We start from the raw sequence: 17,809 nt of genomic DNA, 5'->3' as shown, positions 1-17,809 counted from the left end.
TCTCCCCCATCCGCAAAATCATAAACAAAGTTCAGTGTCGCCAAAAGCTGCCACCCCAGAAGAAGTTGTGACGAAAATTTCGCAGTTTTTCCCGCATCGATATGGCCATATCAGTGGAAAATTATCTCTTGTGCTGTCGGATATGTTTGCGGTTGGAGAAAAATGATTGCTTCTTCGATATCCACAGTACAACGCTGCCGGAGTCGAACGTGAAAGTGCAAGAGGCTCTGATGAAGACGACGGGTGTTGAGGTGAGTAAAGACATTGCAGTGGTTTTCAATCTTAATGTCACGTAACACCGCATAACACTTATTTTTATTTGGATAAATTCTTCTTTCTGGCGTTACGTCCCCACTGGGACAGAGCCTGCTTCTCAGCTTAGTGTTCTTATGAGCACTTCCACAGTTATTAACTGAGAGCTTTCTTTGCCGATTGACCATTTTTGCATGTGTATATCGTGTGGCAGGTACGAAGATACTCTATGCCCTGGGAAGTCGAGAAAATTTCCAACCCGAAAAGATCCTCGACCGGTGGGATTCGAACCCACGACCCTCAGCTTGGTCATGCTGAATAGCTGCGCGTTTACCGCTACGGCTATCTGGGCCCCTATTTGGATAAATAACAATAATATAAAACTTTAGCTTAGAATATGGGAAAAGTTTGTTACAAAAAGATGGGGCCAGATGAGCGCCCCGCAATTGACTTGTTTAGGGGTATCCTGTTTTTTACATATTCTGATTCTATGTTAAAAACTGAGCCAGAATCCAAAATTTCATAATTTTCCGTGCCCTGGAACTATTTTTAAAACACGTTTGAATTTCGTATGGGAATCGCGTTTGAATCACCCCTCGGCAAATTTTACTCCGGGACGAGCTGTCATTATGTAAATGGAAATGTCATTGAGTCGACGGAATTAAATCTATTTTAATCATTTACTATATCAAAATTAAGATATTAAATCACAATAAAATCGTGTTACACTTGGAAAACTGTGCTCTTTCAATCAAGCTACAAAAAACTGCGAATTTTTCATCACTAAACAACCCAATTTTGAGGCTGATTGAATGAATTTTATTAAAATATTGTCGCACCGCCATCAAACCATGAACACAGCGCACTATTACATATCAGCTGCGACGCTCGGGACCCGAGAAAACAATGGACCGATGCACGAGTTCAGTAATTCGACGTTTGAGCGGTGCCAAGTTCATTCGTTACCATGGCGACATAAATAACACGGCACCGCTCAAACGTCAAATAGTGAACCCGTGCAAAGGTCCATTAACTGTTTAACGAGAAATCTGCGATGATTGCCGCGCCACCATAATTCATGTAACGCAGGGTATTAGAACTAACTTCGTGGTGATGATTTCGCAATTCGGAGGTTAAAATCACCTCCAAACACTAGCGATTTTGCGGTGGAATGATGACATTTGATCACGAATAATTTTAAATAAGCGTTGATCTTGATTTCTACCGGATGCATTATATTGTTATGCACTGTTGAATTGAGGCGCATACAATTACCATCTTTGATAAAAGTTATTGAAAATAAATATGAATTTGAAAATATGAGTAAATTATTATAAATTATGAAAACATTGACTTTTCTCATAACAAATGACCAGAACAAAATAAGACTCTTGTCGTCCAGCAATATTTTGATCAAATTTCTGATTCGCAGACAACATTTCAAGGCTTTTGGAGAATCTTTTGGTAAATGTATAAAGAAAAAAGTCAACATTTTTTTACTGTGTTTTACTTGAATTTAATATATTTTTTTTTTCAAAGATGAGTGTGAAATAATTGAAAAATTTCCTGCCAAAAAAAATCAAAATGTATAACTTGATGCAGAATACACAATGCGTATCAATAAGAAATCATTGATAGGTAAAAAATATTAATTAAGGGAGGACCCTTCTTGGCCCGCAGGGGTGCTCCGTACCGTATTTAAGCCCACTGAAAAAACATCTCTTTTGCTTAGTCATTTTGTTCATTTAAATTTTTAATTTTTTGGACCTACTATGTTGGTGGTTGATAGAAAACATGTTATATAAACGGTTCCATGTCATTTTAAATAAAAAATGATGGTCAAATTCAGTAAAAATCGGTCTATCCTTAAGGTGCTCATCTTGTCTCGTTCTACCCTACAATAGACCATTTCCGTCAGATCTAACCCCCAGTTTTTGTATTTTTATTTGAAAGACAATAATTTTTAATGGATATTGACGCTTTCCGATTTTGTTTATATGCACTCCTAATTTTCTTATGAATTTTTGAAAACATGGATACTCACCACATTTTGGAAAATAATTCGAGATGCGGCACAGTTGGTTCAACCCTATAAGTATCGGCGTGGTGATTTTTCAACAGTTTTTCGATTCCACCCCTGCATTTGGATGCTTGTTAATATTTGGAAACGTCAAATCAGTGCGCGCTCAAACTGATCGTGATCCCGTGATCGTGATCAGGGCGCCCCAAACAGGAGCGCCAACGAAACTAACCTCAAATTACTCAAAAAACCGTTTTTGAACCCGGTTGGAACTGGCGCAACCCTTCCCGGATAAAAATACAACACAAAAACAATATAACGTATTGTAACAGTACCATTCAATATATTGGAAATACAATACAGTATATTGTAAAATGACAATACAATTACAGTACAATTGTTTTGAACAGTTCACTGTATGGTATATGAGATTTTTGCAATATAATGTATGGGTGATTAAGTATCGTAACAATACAAATATAGATATTCTCTCATACATACATTTTGAAAATACAATACGATATATTGTTCTTGTATTGTCTTGATTAGCAATTCATGTATTGTAGTACAATACAAAAACAATTCAACGAACTGTATTTCAATTAGGGTGTTTTATGTATTTTGGACAGAGCGTTGTGCGTATATTATTTGGCCACCTCCATTTGATTTTGTCGTAAATGGCCAAATTATATACGCGTAACGGTCTGTCCAAATTACTTTGAATACCCTAGTGGTAAAAAGTATAGAATTTGTATTTTGTATGGATTGTCCCCCAACTTACCGGATATTCGTGCCAAAAGTAGCAAAATAATTTTAACTCCTGTAAAAGTAAAGATATTTACCATGGTTGAATTCGTCTAATGTCAAATGACTTATTTTTACTTTTTGAATATTTTTCACCAACATTTCTTGCTTTCTGAACTTGTTTTGTTTACTTCTTTTAGCCAAGCTACGCAGAAAAAAGCAACAGTTGTTTTACGCGTAAATAGGAATGTGACCAAAATTGTAAGGTATAAAACCAATTAAAAACAATACAGTGTTCTGTTACATTATATTATATTGTTTTTAATTGTATATTCAAACAAGAATAATGTTGCTTCGAAATTCAATTACAATACGCTTTAGAGTGTTTTATGTATTTTGGACAGAGCGTTACGTGTATATAATTTGGCCACCTCCATTTGATATTGCCGTAAATGGCCAAATTATATACGCGTAACGGTCTGTCCAAAATACTTTGATTACCATATTGTATCACAGTTTCAACTAGAACCCGATTCAAGTCTTTCTGTAGGAAAATATATTTTCATCCACAGATTAAAAATTCAAACAACATAAGCATTTTTGCAGAGCTTTCCATTTAATATCTTTTGTATTATGTTTGCTTTTAGTTGTTTTAAAAGCGAAATGGTTTACCGCTTTTATCGTAAACTTTACTTTGAAAACAATATCTAAACAAATACCGTGCACCCCTGCTAATTTGAACGGTACCTCATGCAAACCATCGGGGTTCATTTTTGATTTGAACTTCTAGTCATACTAGAAACGTGTTTATGGTTGTCTCTTTCTCTCTTTTTTTTTGTTTTGATTCTGCGTTCCGTTCCGCAGCGTTCCATTTCACTTTACTCCGTTCCATGAGCTAAGGGTTTATTTACAAATTTCATAACGCCGAAAATGTCCATTTTTGACACCCACCCACCCCCTCGTAACGCATTTTGTATGAATATTTTTCAAATTTTGTATGAGCTGTAACATCTTAAGGACACCCACCCACCCCCTTCAGCGTTATGAAATTTGTGAATGGGCCCTAAATGACGTTTGAAGCATTTTTAATCTGAACGATGTGCAAATTAGCGGGGTACAGATTAAAAAGTGTTCAGATTAAATGTGGTCAAACCAACGGGGGTACCCGGTAGTTATAAAAAGTTCTACTTTGTGAAATGTACTGAAAAACAAATTCGTAATTCTAAAAGTTTTTCCTTTTCGCTTCTGTGTCCCAATAAAAATCGTCTATCGGAATTGTATTGAAAATTGCAGTGGACCAAACCCCAGAAACATGTTAATTTGGAATGGTAAACATTGTTAACAACCAGTATAGTAAGTGCATGCATTATGGTTTTTCTCAGTAAAGTCGCTCTATGGCAGTGATGCATTTTAAACTGAATGCGAGCCAAAAGTGAACTGAACGCGTTTCAATTTTGCACGAGAACGCAGCAAACATTGAACTTTGTGCAAGATTCTAACACTGCTCATGAACGGCCAATTCGAATTCGAAATGCACAATGAAGCTTAAAACTCGAATAAATTACATCGATCTGTATTGAATTCAACTCAATATGTATGGAACCTAAACGTTCCATAAAATCTTTCGTCAATCTATCGCATTGAAATATGTTGTGCATCTGTCATGTTGTCAATGTTCATTGGGCGTTCAATTTTCACCCCTACGGGTTCAAATTTTTGAACTGCTCAATGTTCAAGTCTACTTGATCCCTCGTTCAAAAATTTAAACTGAAACGCAAAAACTATGGTACCCCCGTTGGTTTGACCACATTTAATCTGAACACTTTTTAATTTGTACCCCGCTAATTTGCACGGCAAATGGTCAACACAGAAACAAAACAGCTGATCGAAGCTGTTTCATCGATTGCCTTATCACGGTTTTGATTCATTTTCGGTCAGACGAATGCTTTTCACTGTAATTTTTGCTTAAGTAGGAAGTTCTCATACTCCATTTTCATACTGTATAGTAAAATCTAAGAAAACCCGACTGACTTTCTCGTAAAGCTAAGTATGCTGTTCCGCTCCAGAAAAGTAAAAATTTCTGCTCTAGAAATGGTCAAGAAATTTCCGACAGTGAGCTCCGTTTGAAATGACATTTCTTTTCAACTGCGTACTGCGATCAAAGAAATATGCTTTTCTTGAGCATTTCTTGCAAGACATTTCCCACGCATCGAGATAGGCGATTACTTTTCTGTTGAAGTGCATACTGCGCTTAACAATAAAAAAATAGAGGCGGGAAAACGATCAGATACGCTGTTTTGATACAGTCAGAGCCTAATTAGAACAAAGCCCACCTGAAGATAGTACAATGAACAAAATTCGACTGTACTCAACGCGAGATTTGCAGCATAATTTTTCAATCCGACGTTTATGCAAAAACAAACAAATTGAGATTCGTTTGGGCTTGATTGACATTCAGGCTTGATAATATTCCTCACCATCATCAGAGTTCGGTGAAATACTCTAGAGCAGCGTGCTGCCTTTTCCTCTTTGCGAGGGAGCGAAAAAAATTCTAAGCAGAGAGGCAACGAAAAATGAGCGAGGAAGATGCAGCACAAAACACAACAAGAGCCTTGTTCGGGTGGTTGAAGTGTAAGTGAAGGTGAGCATCGCAACAAGAGAGAGAGAGAGAGAGAGAGAGAGAGAGAGAGAGAGAGAGAGAGAGAGAGAGAGAGAGAGAGAGAGAGAGAGAGAGAGAGAGAGAGAGAGAGAGAGAGAGAGAGAGAGAGAGAGAGAGAGAGAGAGAGAGCCTCCTCTACGCCACACTACGTTTGCAAAGAGATTCAACTGTCAATAATTCTCATGGCACCATACATACGCTCATAGTAAGACGACCTATATGTAGAACCAAACCATAAAATTTCGATCAGTAGATACGTTTTACTGTTTCTGAATCACTAAACATGTTGGAAATCGAAAGATTCGGATTCCACCGGTCAGCTGGAAAATCATCAGTTTACGGTTTTAGACAATATTTCTTACAAAATTTCTCACAAGAACTGTTCGCCATCTACTTTTGTTACTCATGGCTCCGTGCTCCTGATAATCGAGTTGAAATGCTAAACATTCGGAATCCAAAAACGCGCATTTTCCCTAAATTCAACGCGACGAAAGGTCCACGAAAGGAACAACCGCGTTTAATGAAACACCGCAATGTTATCTCCCATAAACAAATAAAAAAGGGCAAAACCGCGGCTGTTTCTTTCTTCCGAGGAACGGCGCGTGTCCTTTTGGAGCAAATGCGATAATATATTGTGCTCTGCAAGAAAAAAAACACGAAATGCGTTTATCTGAAAATGACGATGTTTATACAGTCGCAGTTATAATAAAAATCATCAAATCTCGATTACTTTTTCAAATCGACGTAAGTAACTTCCATACAGTTTTGAGAAAATTAATTCAGAAGAATCACAACCTGTCTTCTAAAACTGTTTTAAAATGAATCACCTTTTCCACATTTTTTCACCGTGTACATTGCCTAAATTTTGCATACAATAAGCTCGCATTCAAAAACTACGGAATTCCTGTTATTTCCCACAAAAAATTTATTACAAAATGATAAGCCGATTTATTCAGTTACTTTCGACGTTTTTGTACCAGTGTAAAATCGGCTCAAGTAGTGTTTTGTTTTGATTCGTGGTTAAGTCACTTTGTCTCTCCATACAGCGGAGCGGCGAAAGTAGTGGTTAGGTAGCGAAAGTTGAAAATCTTACTTTCGTCGTTTTGTAATTCCGGAAAGTAAACGTTCTAAAAGTGAAAAATCGAGTTGGTTTAGAGCAAAATGTGTAGAATTTCGTCTGCGAAACACGTAGAATCGATAAAGTAAGTTTGTATACTTTTTTGACTTGAGTCTGTTTGAATAAGTTTTCGAGAAATCTCGAACACTTATTCATATAGACTCAAGTCAAAAATGTATACAAACTTACTTTATCGATCCAACGTGTTTCGCAGACGAAATTCTACTCGTTTCGCTCTGAACCAACTCGATTTTTCACTTTTAGAACGTTTAATTTCCGAATTTACAAAACGACGAAAGTAAGATTTTTAACTTTCGCAACCTAACCACTACTTTCGCCGCCTTGCTGTATGGAGACACAAAGTGACTTAACCACGCACGAATCAAAACAAAACACTACTCGAGTCGGTTTTACACTGGTAGAAAAACGTCGCAAGCAACTGAATAAAACGGCTTAACCTTTTTTCATAAATTCTTATGTGAAATAAAAGAAACACCATAGTTTTTTGAACGCGAGCTCATTGTATGCAAAATTTGAGCAATGTACACGTCGAAAAAGTGTTGGAAAGGTGATTAGTTTTAAAACAGTTTTAGAAGACAGGTTGTGATTCTTCTGAATGGATCATTAAAATAACCAAAACGGCCGCTATGGAAAGCATAGATAGCGCGACCGTAGCCTTGTGTGTTTGACAGAACAGCGATGCTGTCACAATGTTAAATCCCATATACAGTGGCGCCTTTGTTTTGATGCGGTGAGCACTTGCAAAAACTACCTTCAATGATCCATTAATTTTCTCAAAACCGTATGGAAGTTACTTACGTCGATTTGAAAAAGTTATCGAGAAATGGTTCAGATTTAGTAAATTTGGAACATTTTCGTCCTTGGACAACGAAAAAATCCAAGCCTACTTGAAGTTTGACGTTGCGTTTAAATTGCGCGCATATTTTCTGCGCGTTTCCGCCGCCGCTGAATGTGGATTAAAAAGCGCCGCAATTGCATCGCATTTTCCTCGAATCCTTCCGAGTGTTAAACATGTCGTTTTGGAAAATTATGCTTGATTTGTTTTTCGGTGGTGTGCTTCGGCGTCCCGACGCCAACAAACTGCTGTCCGCGGCGCTTTTGTCGAACATGGTGGTACACGCTCGTTCAGATCTACTCAAAAGTGAGTAGATTTCGACTCACTTCGGAACAAAGTGGAACTGCTCAAAAGTGAGTAAAGCCATGGTTACTCACTTTAGAGTAACACTGTCAAATGTCAAAATTGGAGTAACACTTACTCACTTCGTTTAATCTACAATTTGCGAAAGTGAGTAGATGTCACTCACTCTAGAAATAATGTTTTGGGACATAAATTTGTTATTTTTATTTATAAATAGAATCAGAAAAATAAATTCGAAAGACATAACATGTATTTTATTATCTCATCATGTGGGCTTCGTAGCCGTGCGGTTAGCGGCGTCAATCGTTTAGGCGTATTGTGCTACGGAGTGTGGGTTCGATTCCCGCCCCAGCCGAAGAAAACTTTTCGTCAAAACGAAAAATTCTTCACTGGTCCACTGGTCGTTCCGTGTGTCCGTTGTCTAATGTTAGTTATGTTCAGTCTGTGCAGCCTATGGCTGAAGACGGTGTAAATTGTATTTTTTATAAATATATGAATAGTACATTATATTACAAGTAATACAATTGTGATGTTTGGGTCCATTTTTTTCTCGGCACGGCAACTTCCAGCAGGAAGAAACCTGAAGGTTCGTAGTAAACTGCGGACCGTGTTTACCAAAAATTAACGATTTTGCTGCGCATTTTACCACTCAATGTTCTTCCGGTGAATATTCATTCGCTGGATGTTGATCCGGATGTTTGCCCGAGCCAGTAGCTTTTCCGGAAAGACTGAAAAGAACTGAGGATTAGTTCAATAAAAAAAAGTATGACGGTAAAACTTACTGTATATAAACTTTTTTCTTGCGGTTGTTCGATCAAAACCAGGACTTGGTTACCTTCAAAAACTCCGATCTCGCTTCACTTGATATCGGGATTAATAATAACAGTAACAATAAATCATCTATTGCACAACTTGCATGATTCGTTATAGGTAATTCTACAGATTTTAAGCACTGTTTTACCAGTATAATACATATTCTTACAACGATATTTACTCCTAAACTTGGAAGCCGAAATTTTCACAAGTATTTGACAGTTCCAAAGTGAGTCGAATATATTAGTGTTTACTCAAAAGTGAGTAAGGTCGTTTTCTTTCATGAGTGAGTAACAAGTTACTCACTTTGATAAAATAAAGCTACTCACTTTTGACAGCTATTATGAAAGTTCAAAAGTGAGTCAAAGTTACTCTCTTTTGAGTAGATTTGAACGAGCGTGTAATGTCGACTTGTCTGTCACAAACAGTCAAACTTCCAAGCCGCAAACAGAGACAAAAGGCGTGCGGTGCGAAGAAACTTCGCGAGTCCGGTTCGTTCACCGTTGGTGGAATTATTTTTCAGGATCAGTGCCTAATATCGTGCTTTTCAGTAGTAAAAATAGCATTCTAAGTAATCCTGTTTCATTGCAGAAACCGATACAGTAATTTTGTGGTTTTTCCGTGGAAATTTATGCCGTGGTGATACAATCTCACTGTTTGGTTGGTTCTCGTGGAAAACTTGTTCGCAACCGTCTCGGTAAGTACCTACCTGAATCTAAACCACATTTCAAATTTTCAAAGTGCTGCAAAATTTGATCAAGCGAGTAATCATCATAAACGATCAAATTTTCAGCGTGATCGTTTAACCCTCTAATACCCAACCCCGCCTTTAGACGGGGTACACTTTGGAATTTTGTGTAAATTTTCGTAGCTCGGAAATCAAAATGATTTTATTTTAAGCTTAATCCTTGACTCATAACACGCATTTAAGAAAGGTTTTTTATGGCTTTTATTTTTTTTTGTGTTTGAAAATTGTTAGAAAAATTGTATTATATACCCTACAAATGCCTGGGGTTCATTTTACGTGTAATATAAAAAATCGTACCTTTTATATTGTTCTAAGTAAAAATTGAATTTTTATTATTGTCATAAATAAAAATTATAAAACAATTTTAGATAACTGAAAATTATATTTAGATCGGAAATAAAAACTTGGGTATTAGAGGGTTAATAAGCTACTCAACCTACTTAAGAGAAGGCATTAGTTTTGAATGTCTCAGATTTTGATCGGTTCGAACTATTGTCGTTTTCGTTTTTAGGAACTGGGTCGGTGATCAACACATAAACAAACCAATGTCAAGTAAATTGTAGTTCGGTCGAACCTGAATCGGGTTGGGGTTGAAACTGTGATTCAGAACGGGTTGCGCCAGTTCCAACCTAGGTTCAAAAACGAATTCGACATATGTTTAATATTGATTTGGTTACCTTCGAAATTCTTATTCTTCGTTCTGGAATTACAACCCAACCAGAAAGGTTCGCTTCTCAGCTATTTTGTTGGACAAGATGTCCACCCGGGACAAGAAGATCATCTCTCAATTTTGAGACTTTTTGAATGAACTTTTTTAAAACAATGTCATACACTATTGAATTGAGGTTCATCCAACTCCTATTATTACAAAAAGTATTAGAAATAATAAGATTTTGAAAGTATGAGTAAATTATCATAACATGTGAAAATATTGAATTATCTTGTTACAAATGATCAGAACAAAAATACTTGTCTAACAATATTTTATTTCTGTCTGATTCTCAGTCAACATTTCAAGGGTTTTGGAGAATCTTTTATATAAAGAGAAAAATCGTCAAAAAGTTATAAATGCAGTTTGAATTTGAATGTTGTACTATGTTTTTATTGGGATCCCGTTAGTTGGACTATTGATAAACAAAAGTTGGGTTATGTTTCCGAAAATTTGGATATTGAATAAGCCAGTTCTGACTTGCTGTCGCCTAAATGATATAAAATTTATCAAGATTCTAATGAAACCTTGTTTTGACGTTGGATAACGTCAACATACTAGGGTACAATTTCGAAAAACGAAAATCGGTCGCGCGACGAAAAGTGGTTAGATTTTGACTGTTAATAACATACTAACGCCTGGGGCCCAGATAGCCGTAGCGGTAAACGCGCAGCTATTCAGCAAGACCAAGCTGAGGGTCGTGGGTTCGAATCCCACCGGTCGAGGATCTTTTCGGGTTGGAAATTTTCTCGACTTCCCAGGGCATAGAGTACCTTCGTACCTGCCACACGATATACGCATGCAAAAATGGTCATTGGCACAGTAAGCTCTCAGTTAATAACTGTGGAAGTGCTCATAAGAACACTAAGCTGAGGAGCAGGCTCTATCCCAGTGGGGACGTAATGCCAGAAAGAAGAAGAATACTAACGCCCGGATAGATTTTCGAGATTCTTGCACCAATCGATTGGAAATCTTTCTACGAATCGATCCAATAAACTATTGATTTTCATGGCCAAACTATTGATAAATGGGTTAATATCGAGGTGTTGGGGAGGGGAAGAGTCACCTTTGGCAGAATCACGCAAAAATTGACAGCAGCTTTCATGCTCGCAGCATCAATGCTGAAAATTGTTTTATTCATTACAAATATTACCGAATTATAATTATTATAACTACATACATTTTGGTGTTCACTCCGCACTACCAAAGAAACGGCCTCCCGAACTCTCCTCTTCCATAGAACACAACTAACAATTCCTTTAATTCAGTGTTGCCAGTTTCACAAACAATTTCCGTCACAACACGAGGCATGTCTTGTTTCCATGGAAAGCACTTTTTTCTTGCTGTTATAAGGTTTTGACGTTTGTACATGAAACACGTGTGTCAAATATACAAATTGAAATTGAAACCATGCGAAATGAAACCACGTGCTCCGGTGGGGATCGAACCCACGAGTCTCTTGAGCAAAGAGGAGAACATGGGGTTCACTGACTTCATGGAGAACTATCTCAACCTCAAACTGGCTTCGGATCCCACTAAAGCAACCAATCTAAGTGGATCATGCGTGGACCTAACGTTCTACCTGAATATTTGTTTGGGGAGCAAGAGTTACCGCTCATGCTTCTTCTTCCATCGAGCGATTCTATCGCTGTTGAAGTGTTAACCGAACCAACCAGGTAATAACACACAATGTCCATGATAGGTCAAGATTGACATGCAACAAATAGTATGAAAATAGATTGGATTTTTATCAGCAGAAATCTTTCATAAGTTCGTGACGCCCTCAAGCCAGGAAATAGAAGAAACTAACGTTATCCAACGTCAAATTGGCGGTTGTATCTCGGAAACAACCTCTTACTTTTTTTCTACAATTAAAGTTTATTTCCATTTCAAAATGAAGAACTTGATAGGTAATTAATTTCAGCTTTATGTTCTATATCTACATTCCAGTGCACTTGGGACGATCACTTGCCCTCGAAAATCTGCCAGTCCTGCCAACTACGCCTCCAAGACGCCTTCAATTTCATAATGGAATGCTGCGATAACAGCGTGTTGCTCGAGTCGTTTAAAAGGGAAGCCCTAGAGCATTTCTTTAGAGCAAATCGGATAGAGGTGAAGGAACTGCTGAACGACGACGATGAGGGGTCCGAACTGGGAGAATCTCACAGCACTCTGCAACCTAACGCGGTCGGAGGAGGTGCCAAAGAAATACTTCAAATCGAACGTCTGGAAACGCCGAACGATAACTTCATGATATTCGAAATCGGCGAAGACTTTGAAATGCAACAGCAGCAGCAAATGAAAGTCGAGCCACCGGAAGAGCTCGTAACGGCACATGATGAATCGACTGGTGAAGAGATTGAAACCAATGCCGTGGACTTCATTCTGAACAACCTGAAGCCGAGGGAGAGAAAACGAAACAGCGCTACGGTAATTCTTATTTGAAATTATTCTACGGTAGTCTTATTTGAAATTATTATTTAATTTTTAATTATTGACATTTTCGATTTGGGAGGACCTCGTATTTGAATATTACTTTATCTGAGCTGGTTTTGTACCAGTCTTTTTCTTATCGCTTTTGAGGATTGGTAGCAGGTTTCTTTTTAGAAACTTGATCACTGTTTTAATGCAAGTCCCAAAAATGTGTAGATGGTCTCTAAAATTTCTTTTTAACCAAAATGATTTCTATTTTTTTTTCCAGAGAATCCTTCAGAGATCATTACACGACTATTCCACAGGTTATCCTGGATATTTTTTCTCAGATTCATCCAGGGAAAGGCTCAGAAGTTCTTAGAGCGATTTCTCCAGAGATTTCTTCGGGAATGCTTTCAGGAACTCCCGAGATCACCTAAAAATACCTCTAGAGCTTCATTCATCAATTCTCCCAGAAAGTCATCCAATTTTTCAAGAAAGGATTCTTAGAGGATATTGCACCAGGAAATTCTAGAGCTCTCCTAGCTTACTACTTCCAGACATTTTCACAGGGATTACTTTAGCTTTTATTCAGAGGGACCTCTTCCTATAGAATTTCCACCAGAGGTTTTGCCACAAACTCTTTCATCAATTTCTCCAGTTATTACTCTGGGAGATATTCCAAAAAAAAACATTTGAGAAGTTCTTTCTAGTCAATCCACAATGGTTCCACTTTTTGAAGCCAGTCGATTAAGGATTTTTCCTGAAAACCCTAGAGCATTTCTCGCCGAATTCTTCCAGCTATTTTTTATATGCATTCCTTGAAGAATTTATGCACAGTCTCTGTCAGGAATTATTCCTTAAATATTATTGTATCTTTAAATTTCTAGGAGTTTCTCAATAAATCCGACTAAGAATTCCTCATGGAGTGCCTTCAGAAATATCTCCAACATTGCAACCAGGAATTACTCCCGCAGTTTTTCCAAATATTTCTCGAATAATTTCTCTAGGAAAATCTCCTCTACTACATCACAGCCAATTATTTCAGTTTTGCCTCCGATCATTCCTTCACAAATTTCCTCAGATATTTCATTCTATTTTTTAATGAATTCCTCAGAAATCCTACAGAATGTTATTCAGGGATTCGTTTTATATTTTTTGCAATAATTATATTAGCAATGCATATAGAAAATCCTCCAAGACTGCCTCCTAGAAGAGATCTTTGAAAGAGTTCACCAGTAATTTGTACTGAGGTTTCATCAGAGATTACTACCTCCAGGATTTTTTTCTGAAATTTTCGTCAATTAGTCTGAAAACCTTTCTTGACAATTTCCATGGAAACATCCCTGGTTCTAAATACTTTATCGAAGGATTCCGTTCCGTGCTGGTGACGGCTATTCTTCTTAGAAACTTGGTCTCTATTTCAATGCAAGTCTGTAAAAAGTATCTGTTTTAATAGTAGGTCTTTAAAGTTTACTTTAAACCAAAATGGCCTCTAAATTCCCGACTATTTAACTGTTTTTTAAACATTTCTTCTCAGATTAAACAAGGAATTTTGCTCGTGTTTTTTAGAGATGTTTTCTGGAATAGGTTTAGGGTCTCCTGCAGAAATCTCTCCGAATAATCCTTCAATGGTTCCTACACCAATTCTCGCAGAGATTCTTCTGTCGGTTTTTTCAAGGGTGATTAGAAGAATTTCTTCAGAATTTGTTCCAGGAAACTCTTGAGCATTCCAACGTTTTTACTATAAGTAGTTTCCCAGAGACTATCTCAGGATTTTTTAGATTATTTTTTCCACTGACATTCCCAGTTATGTTATTATAGGATATCTTCCAAAGATAATTACAGGAGTTGTTCCGAAAAAATCAACAATGGTTTATTTCAGAATATTGAGGAAATATATTAAATACTCCTCCTTGATATTTGATATTTTTTAGAGTCCCTACAGAAATTTATCCAGCTTTTCATTCAAGAATTTTCCTGCAGTTCATAAAAAAAAATCTCAAGTAAAATTTTCATGATTTCTTCAAAAGTTAATTTAAGGTTTCCTACCAGTTAATAGTACAGTTATCATTCCAGTAATTCCTCCGATCATTCCTACATACATTTCTGCCGGGATTTCATCCAATAATTTTTAAGGAATGCCTGCAGAATATTGTCCAGAGATTTGATTGATTATTTTCTGCAATTATCTTTGCAATTCGTTTAGGAAATCCTTCGAGTGATAGTTAAGGATAGTTAAGCAAGGGTTACTTTAGAACTCAATCAAGTTTCATCAGATGTCACTTTAGGATTTCCTTATGAAATACTTCGAATTAAAAAAAAATCTTCAATAATTTCTGAAAACATCATTGACTAGGGATTGAATCCTGAGAAAATTGAGAGAATCTCTCATGTAACTATCGTAATATGCTGCACATTATGAGAGACTGTTTATCGTACACTGCTACAACTTTGATCAGATTTGGGAGATAGTAGTGCATGATAAAACCCCTCTAAACATGCTGCAAACCTGGGGGACACTACTGCTATTGGAAGTTGGGGCTCTCGTTCGCTGCTTTCAGTTATCGGACTTGTTACAACTTGCGATATATTGACGATCGTGAACCGCAACAGATGGGATGTTTATCTTTGCTTGCTTTGATCGTGCTTAATACTCAAATGAGAGCGAATTCTGCAATGCCTGTCCTTGACATTTTTCTGGAGACATTCCTGGAGAAAATAATTGTAGAATAGCCGGGGAAATTTCTCAAAAATCAAATTTAAGATACCGTTTAGATTTGGTGGGAGTCAATCTAAAAAAAAAAAGTATGCCCGACGTTATTCATTTTAATTGAACCCTCTCTTTCCCATGGTAGCTCTAGAGCTCCATTGGCGAACTTGAGACAAACCGAATTGTATATCTAGAATATGATTCCATACTCACAGATACAGATACAGTATTTTTTTTACGGCCGTAGTATTGATTGATACGATATAACTATTTTTTATCTCTCATAGTTATTTCATCAGTAACTTTATATTCTACTTTTCTTGCCTCAAAGGGATCAAAACGAAAAGCTGCATCGGATAAGGCCTACAAGTGCGAGGTGTGCGGCAAAAGGTTCCAACGCAAGTCCAACTTGGTCGACCATCTACGATTGCATGCCAACGTGAAGCTTTTCTCGTGCAGCTACTGCAGTGCATCCTTCGTTCAGGCCGGTAACTTGAAGAGTCACATCCGTCGACACACCATGGAGAAACCTTACAAGTGCGAGTATTGTGGAAAGTGCTACACTCAGTCGAGTGCCCTCAAAACTCATGTCAGGTAAGAATGTAACTACTTCTTAGAATTATTCAGGATTCATTTGGCGTAATGGGCATTTGTCATAACCAGAATTTCATCCCGTCTATCAAAAGATGTCAAGAATAGGCATGAACTAAAAAACTGTTATGCCAAATATTAAGGACAATTGGCCAATTCTAGCATAATTTATCATTACTTTCCATCAGATCTCACACAAACGAGCGGCACTATGTGTGCGACGTATGCCAGAAAGGGTTCACTAACAGCTCCGATATGAACAAGCACAAAATGACCCATTCGGATGTGCGCTTCTACCAGTGCGTTGTGTGCGTCAAGCGGTACTTCACGCAGAAGGTACACCTGAAGAAGCATCTAAGCACGTACCATCAGGATGGTGATTTTGACGAGCTACTGCAGCAGGGCACCCTGAAGGAAGGCGTGAATGTTGCGGTTAAACCTAAAAAGCAGGTCGTATCGCAAGCTATCGATGCGTGAAGTGTATGCACAAGATAATCTTAAGATGAAGGCTCTTTTTGTACAGAAATATAACCACTGAAGTACTGTGAACTGAACTACGAAAAATTGTCTTTAGTTAGGTAACCGAACATTTTGTCCACTTCCAGAAAACGTAAATGTAAGTTCTAAAGTAGGTAACCCTTCATTAACAAGGAAAAAAGAAATCCTAGATTTCCTAGATCAAATGCAAGGTAAATCCAAAAAAACAATCGAATATCTGGATAATGTCTATAAAAATAAAATTTAATCGATTGGTCACTAGCTGGTGGTGACCGATCGATTAGGTTTTCAGCTCACACGGGTGTTTGGTTCTCCAGTTCCGTGCTCTTGAAAATTTGAACTTTAAATGAACTCTGCTAGTGATCTCGCCCTAAAAACCATTGGTGACCGAGTGTGTAGCATCTTGTTTCTAAACAAAAGAATGGACCATGAAGAAAATTATCACCACTGGGAGATAGAGGAGGATCTTCTCTTCATCGTAGTATTTCAGTATTTATGATTATCGTGTAAATCGGGCGAACGTCATTTGGCATAAAGCCATTTGGCATAAAGCCGATTGGCATAAAATAATTTGGCATAACGGTCGTTTGGCATAAAAGACATTTGGCATAATGGACGTTTGGCATAATCATTGCAAACTGAGTTGAGGAAAAGTTTTTTTGTAGATACTTCCTACTTTCCTATAGGCAAATTTAATGCACCACCAGCATAGAGGTCGCTAGGTAAGAAGAAGAGAAATGTCATTGAAAATGTTTGTTTACGTCCAAAATTCAATTTTTCGACCCAAAAATTAGCTCATAATCAATTAATTATTAAACAATTTTCCATTGTCATAATCATTTTGACCCTTTATTCTTGCGATACGCATGATTTCACAACAAATTTAGCCACAAACAAAGAATCCGGAAGTTTATAACCTATGTAGCCAAACGACAATTTTCCAATTTTATCCCACAAATCGTACATGAGCACTGACCGGATCTGTACATTTTGGAAGGAAAAAAAGTTTATCATGTTTTTCAATGCTCTCTGATCGTCTACAACATAACTATTCTGAGAAAAAGTGTAATATGTGAGCTCCTTCCTATGCTGCACACGGTGCGTTCTCAACCCAGCCTCTTTTATGACGGTTCTCCTACTAGCCACCAGATGTCGAAGTGATCGTTCAGCTTTGAAAATATTAGCCTATTACCGCATTTCAGTGGTTTGTGTGCACCATCGAAAATTGGCCAATGTTGCTATGTTTTAACATTATCATTGATAATATTTACATATGTAATTTCCCTTCTTTTGATCATAGGCTGTTCTTTCTAATTTCGTTATCAAACTAGTGTTTTGCATTGTAACTACAACATTTTCATTAACAATTTTGCC

At 37.3% G+C, this 17,809-nt stretch overlaps 1 protein-coding gene across 3 annotated transcripts; it reads left to right on the top strand.

Moving 5' to 3' along the window:
• The first annotated feature begins 3 nt into the window (after nucleotides 1-3).
• Nucleotides 4-16,495, top strand: LOC5563587 (zinc finger protein 782). 3 transcript variants are annotated; one of them, XM_001647877.2, is made up of 5 exons: nucleotides 9,174-9,255; nucleotides 9,356-9,461; nucleotides 12,172-12,651; nucleotides 15,678-15,940; nucleotides 16,126-16,495. In XM_001647877.2, exons 3-5 carry the CDS (start codon nucleotides 12,250-12,252, stop codon nucleotides 16,412-16,414), a joined length of 954 nt encoding a protein of 317 aa, XP_001647927.2. In that variant the 5' UTR covers nucleotides 9,174-9,255; nucleotides 9,356-9,461; nucleotides 12,172-12,249; the 3' UTR covers nucleotides 16,415-16,495. The 3 variants fall into 3 exon arrangements, with proteins under 3 accessions (XP_021705405.1, XP_001647927.2, XP_021705406.1); XM_021849713.1 differs by lacking the exons at nucleotides 9,174-9,255; nucleotides 9,356-9,461 and adding an exon at nucleotides 4-251; XM_021849714.1 differs by having other exon boundaries at nucleotides 9,196-9,461.
• The last annotated feature ends 1,314 nt before the right edge of the window (nucleotides 16,496-17,809 follow it).

Source organism: Aedes aegypti, chromosome 3, assembly GCF_002204515.2.
Source record: "Aedes aegypti strain LVP_AGWG chromosome 3, AaegL5.0 Primary Assembly, whole genome shotgun sequence".
Lineage (NCBI taxonomy): Eukaryota > Metazoa > Arthropoda > Insecta > Diptera > Culicidae > Aedes > Aedes aegypti.
This window is presented reverse-complemented; position numbering and strand designations above follow the sequence as displayed.

Excerpts from the sequence above, each read along its gene's own strand:
- LOC5563587 (XM_021849713.1), top strand. The coding sequence starts at position 102 with ATGGCCATATCAGTGGAAAATTATCTCTTGTGCTGTCGGATATGTTTG. Across the intron at positions 12,652-15,677 it reads GAAAACGAAACAGCGCTACG|GGATCAAAACGAAAAGCTGC; the intron begins GTAATTCTTATT and ends CTTGCCTCAAAG. Across the intron at positions 15,941-16,125 it reads GCCCTCAAAACTCATGTCAG|ATCTCACACAAACGAGCGGC; the intron begins GTAAGAATGTAA and ends ACTTTCCATCAG.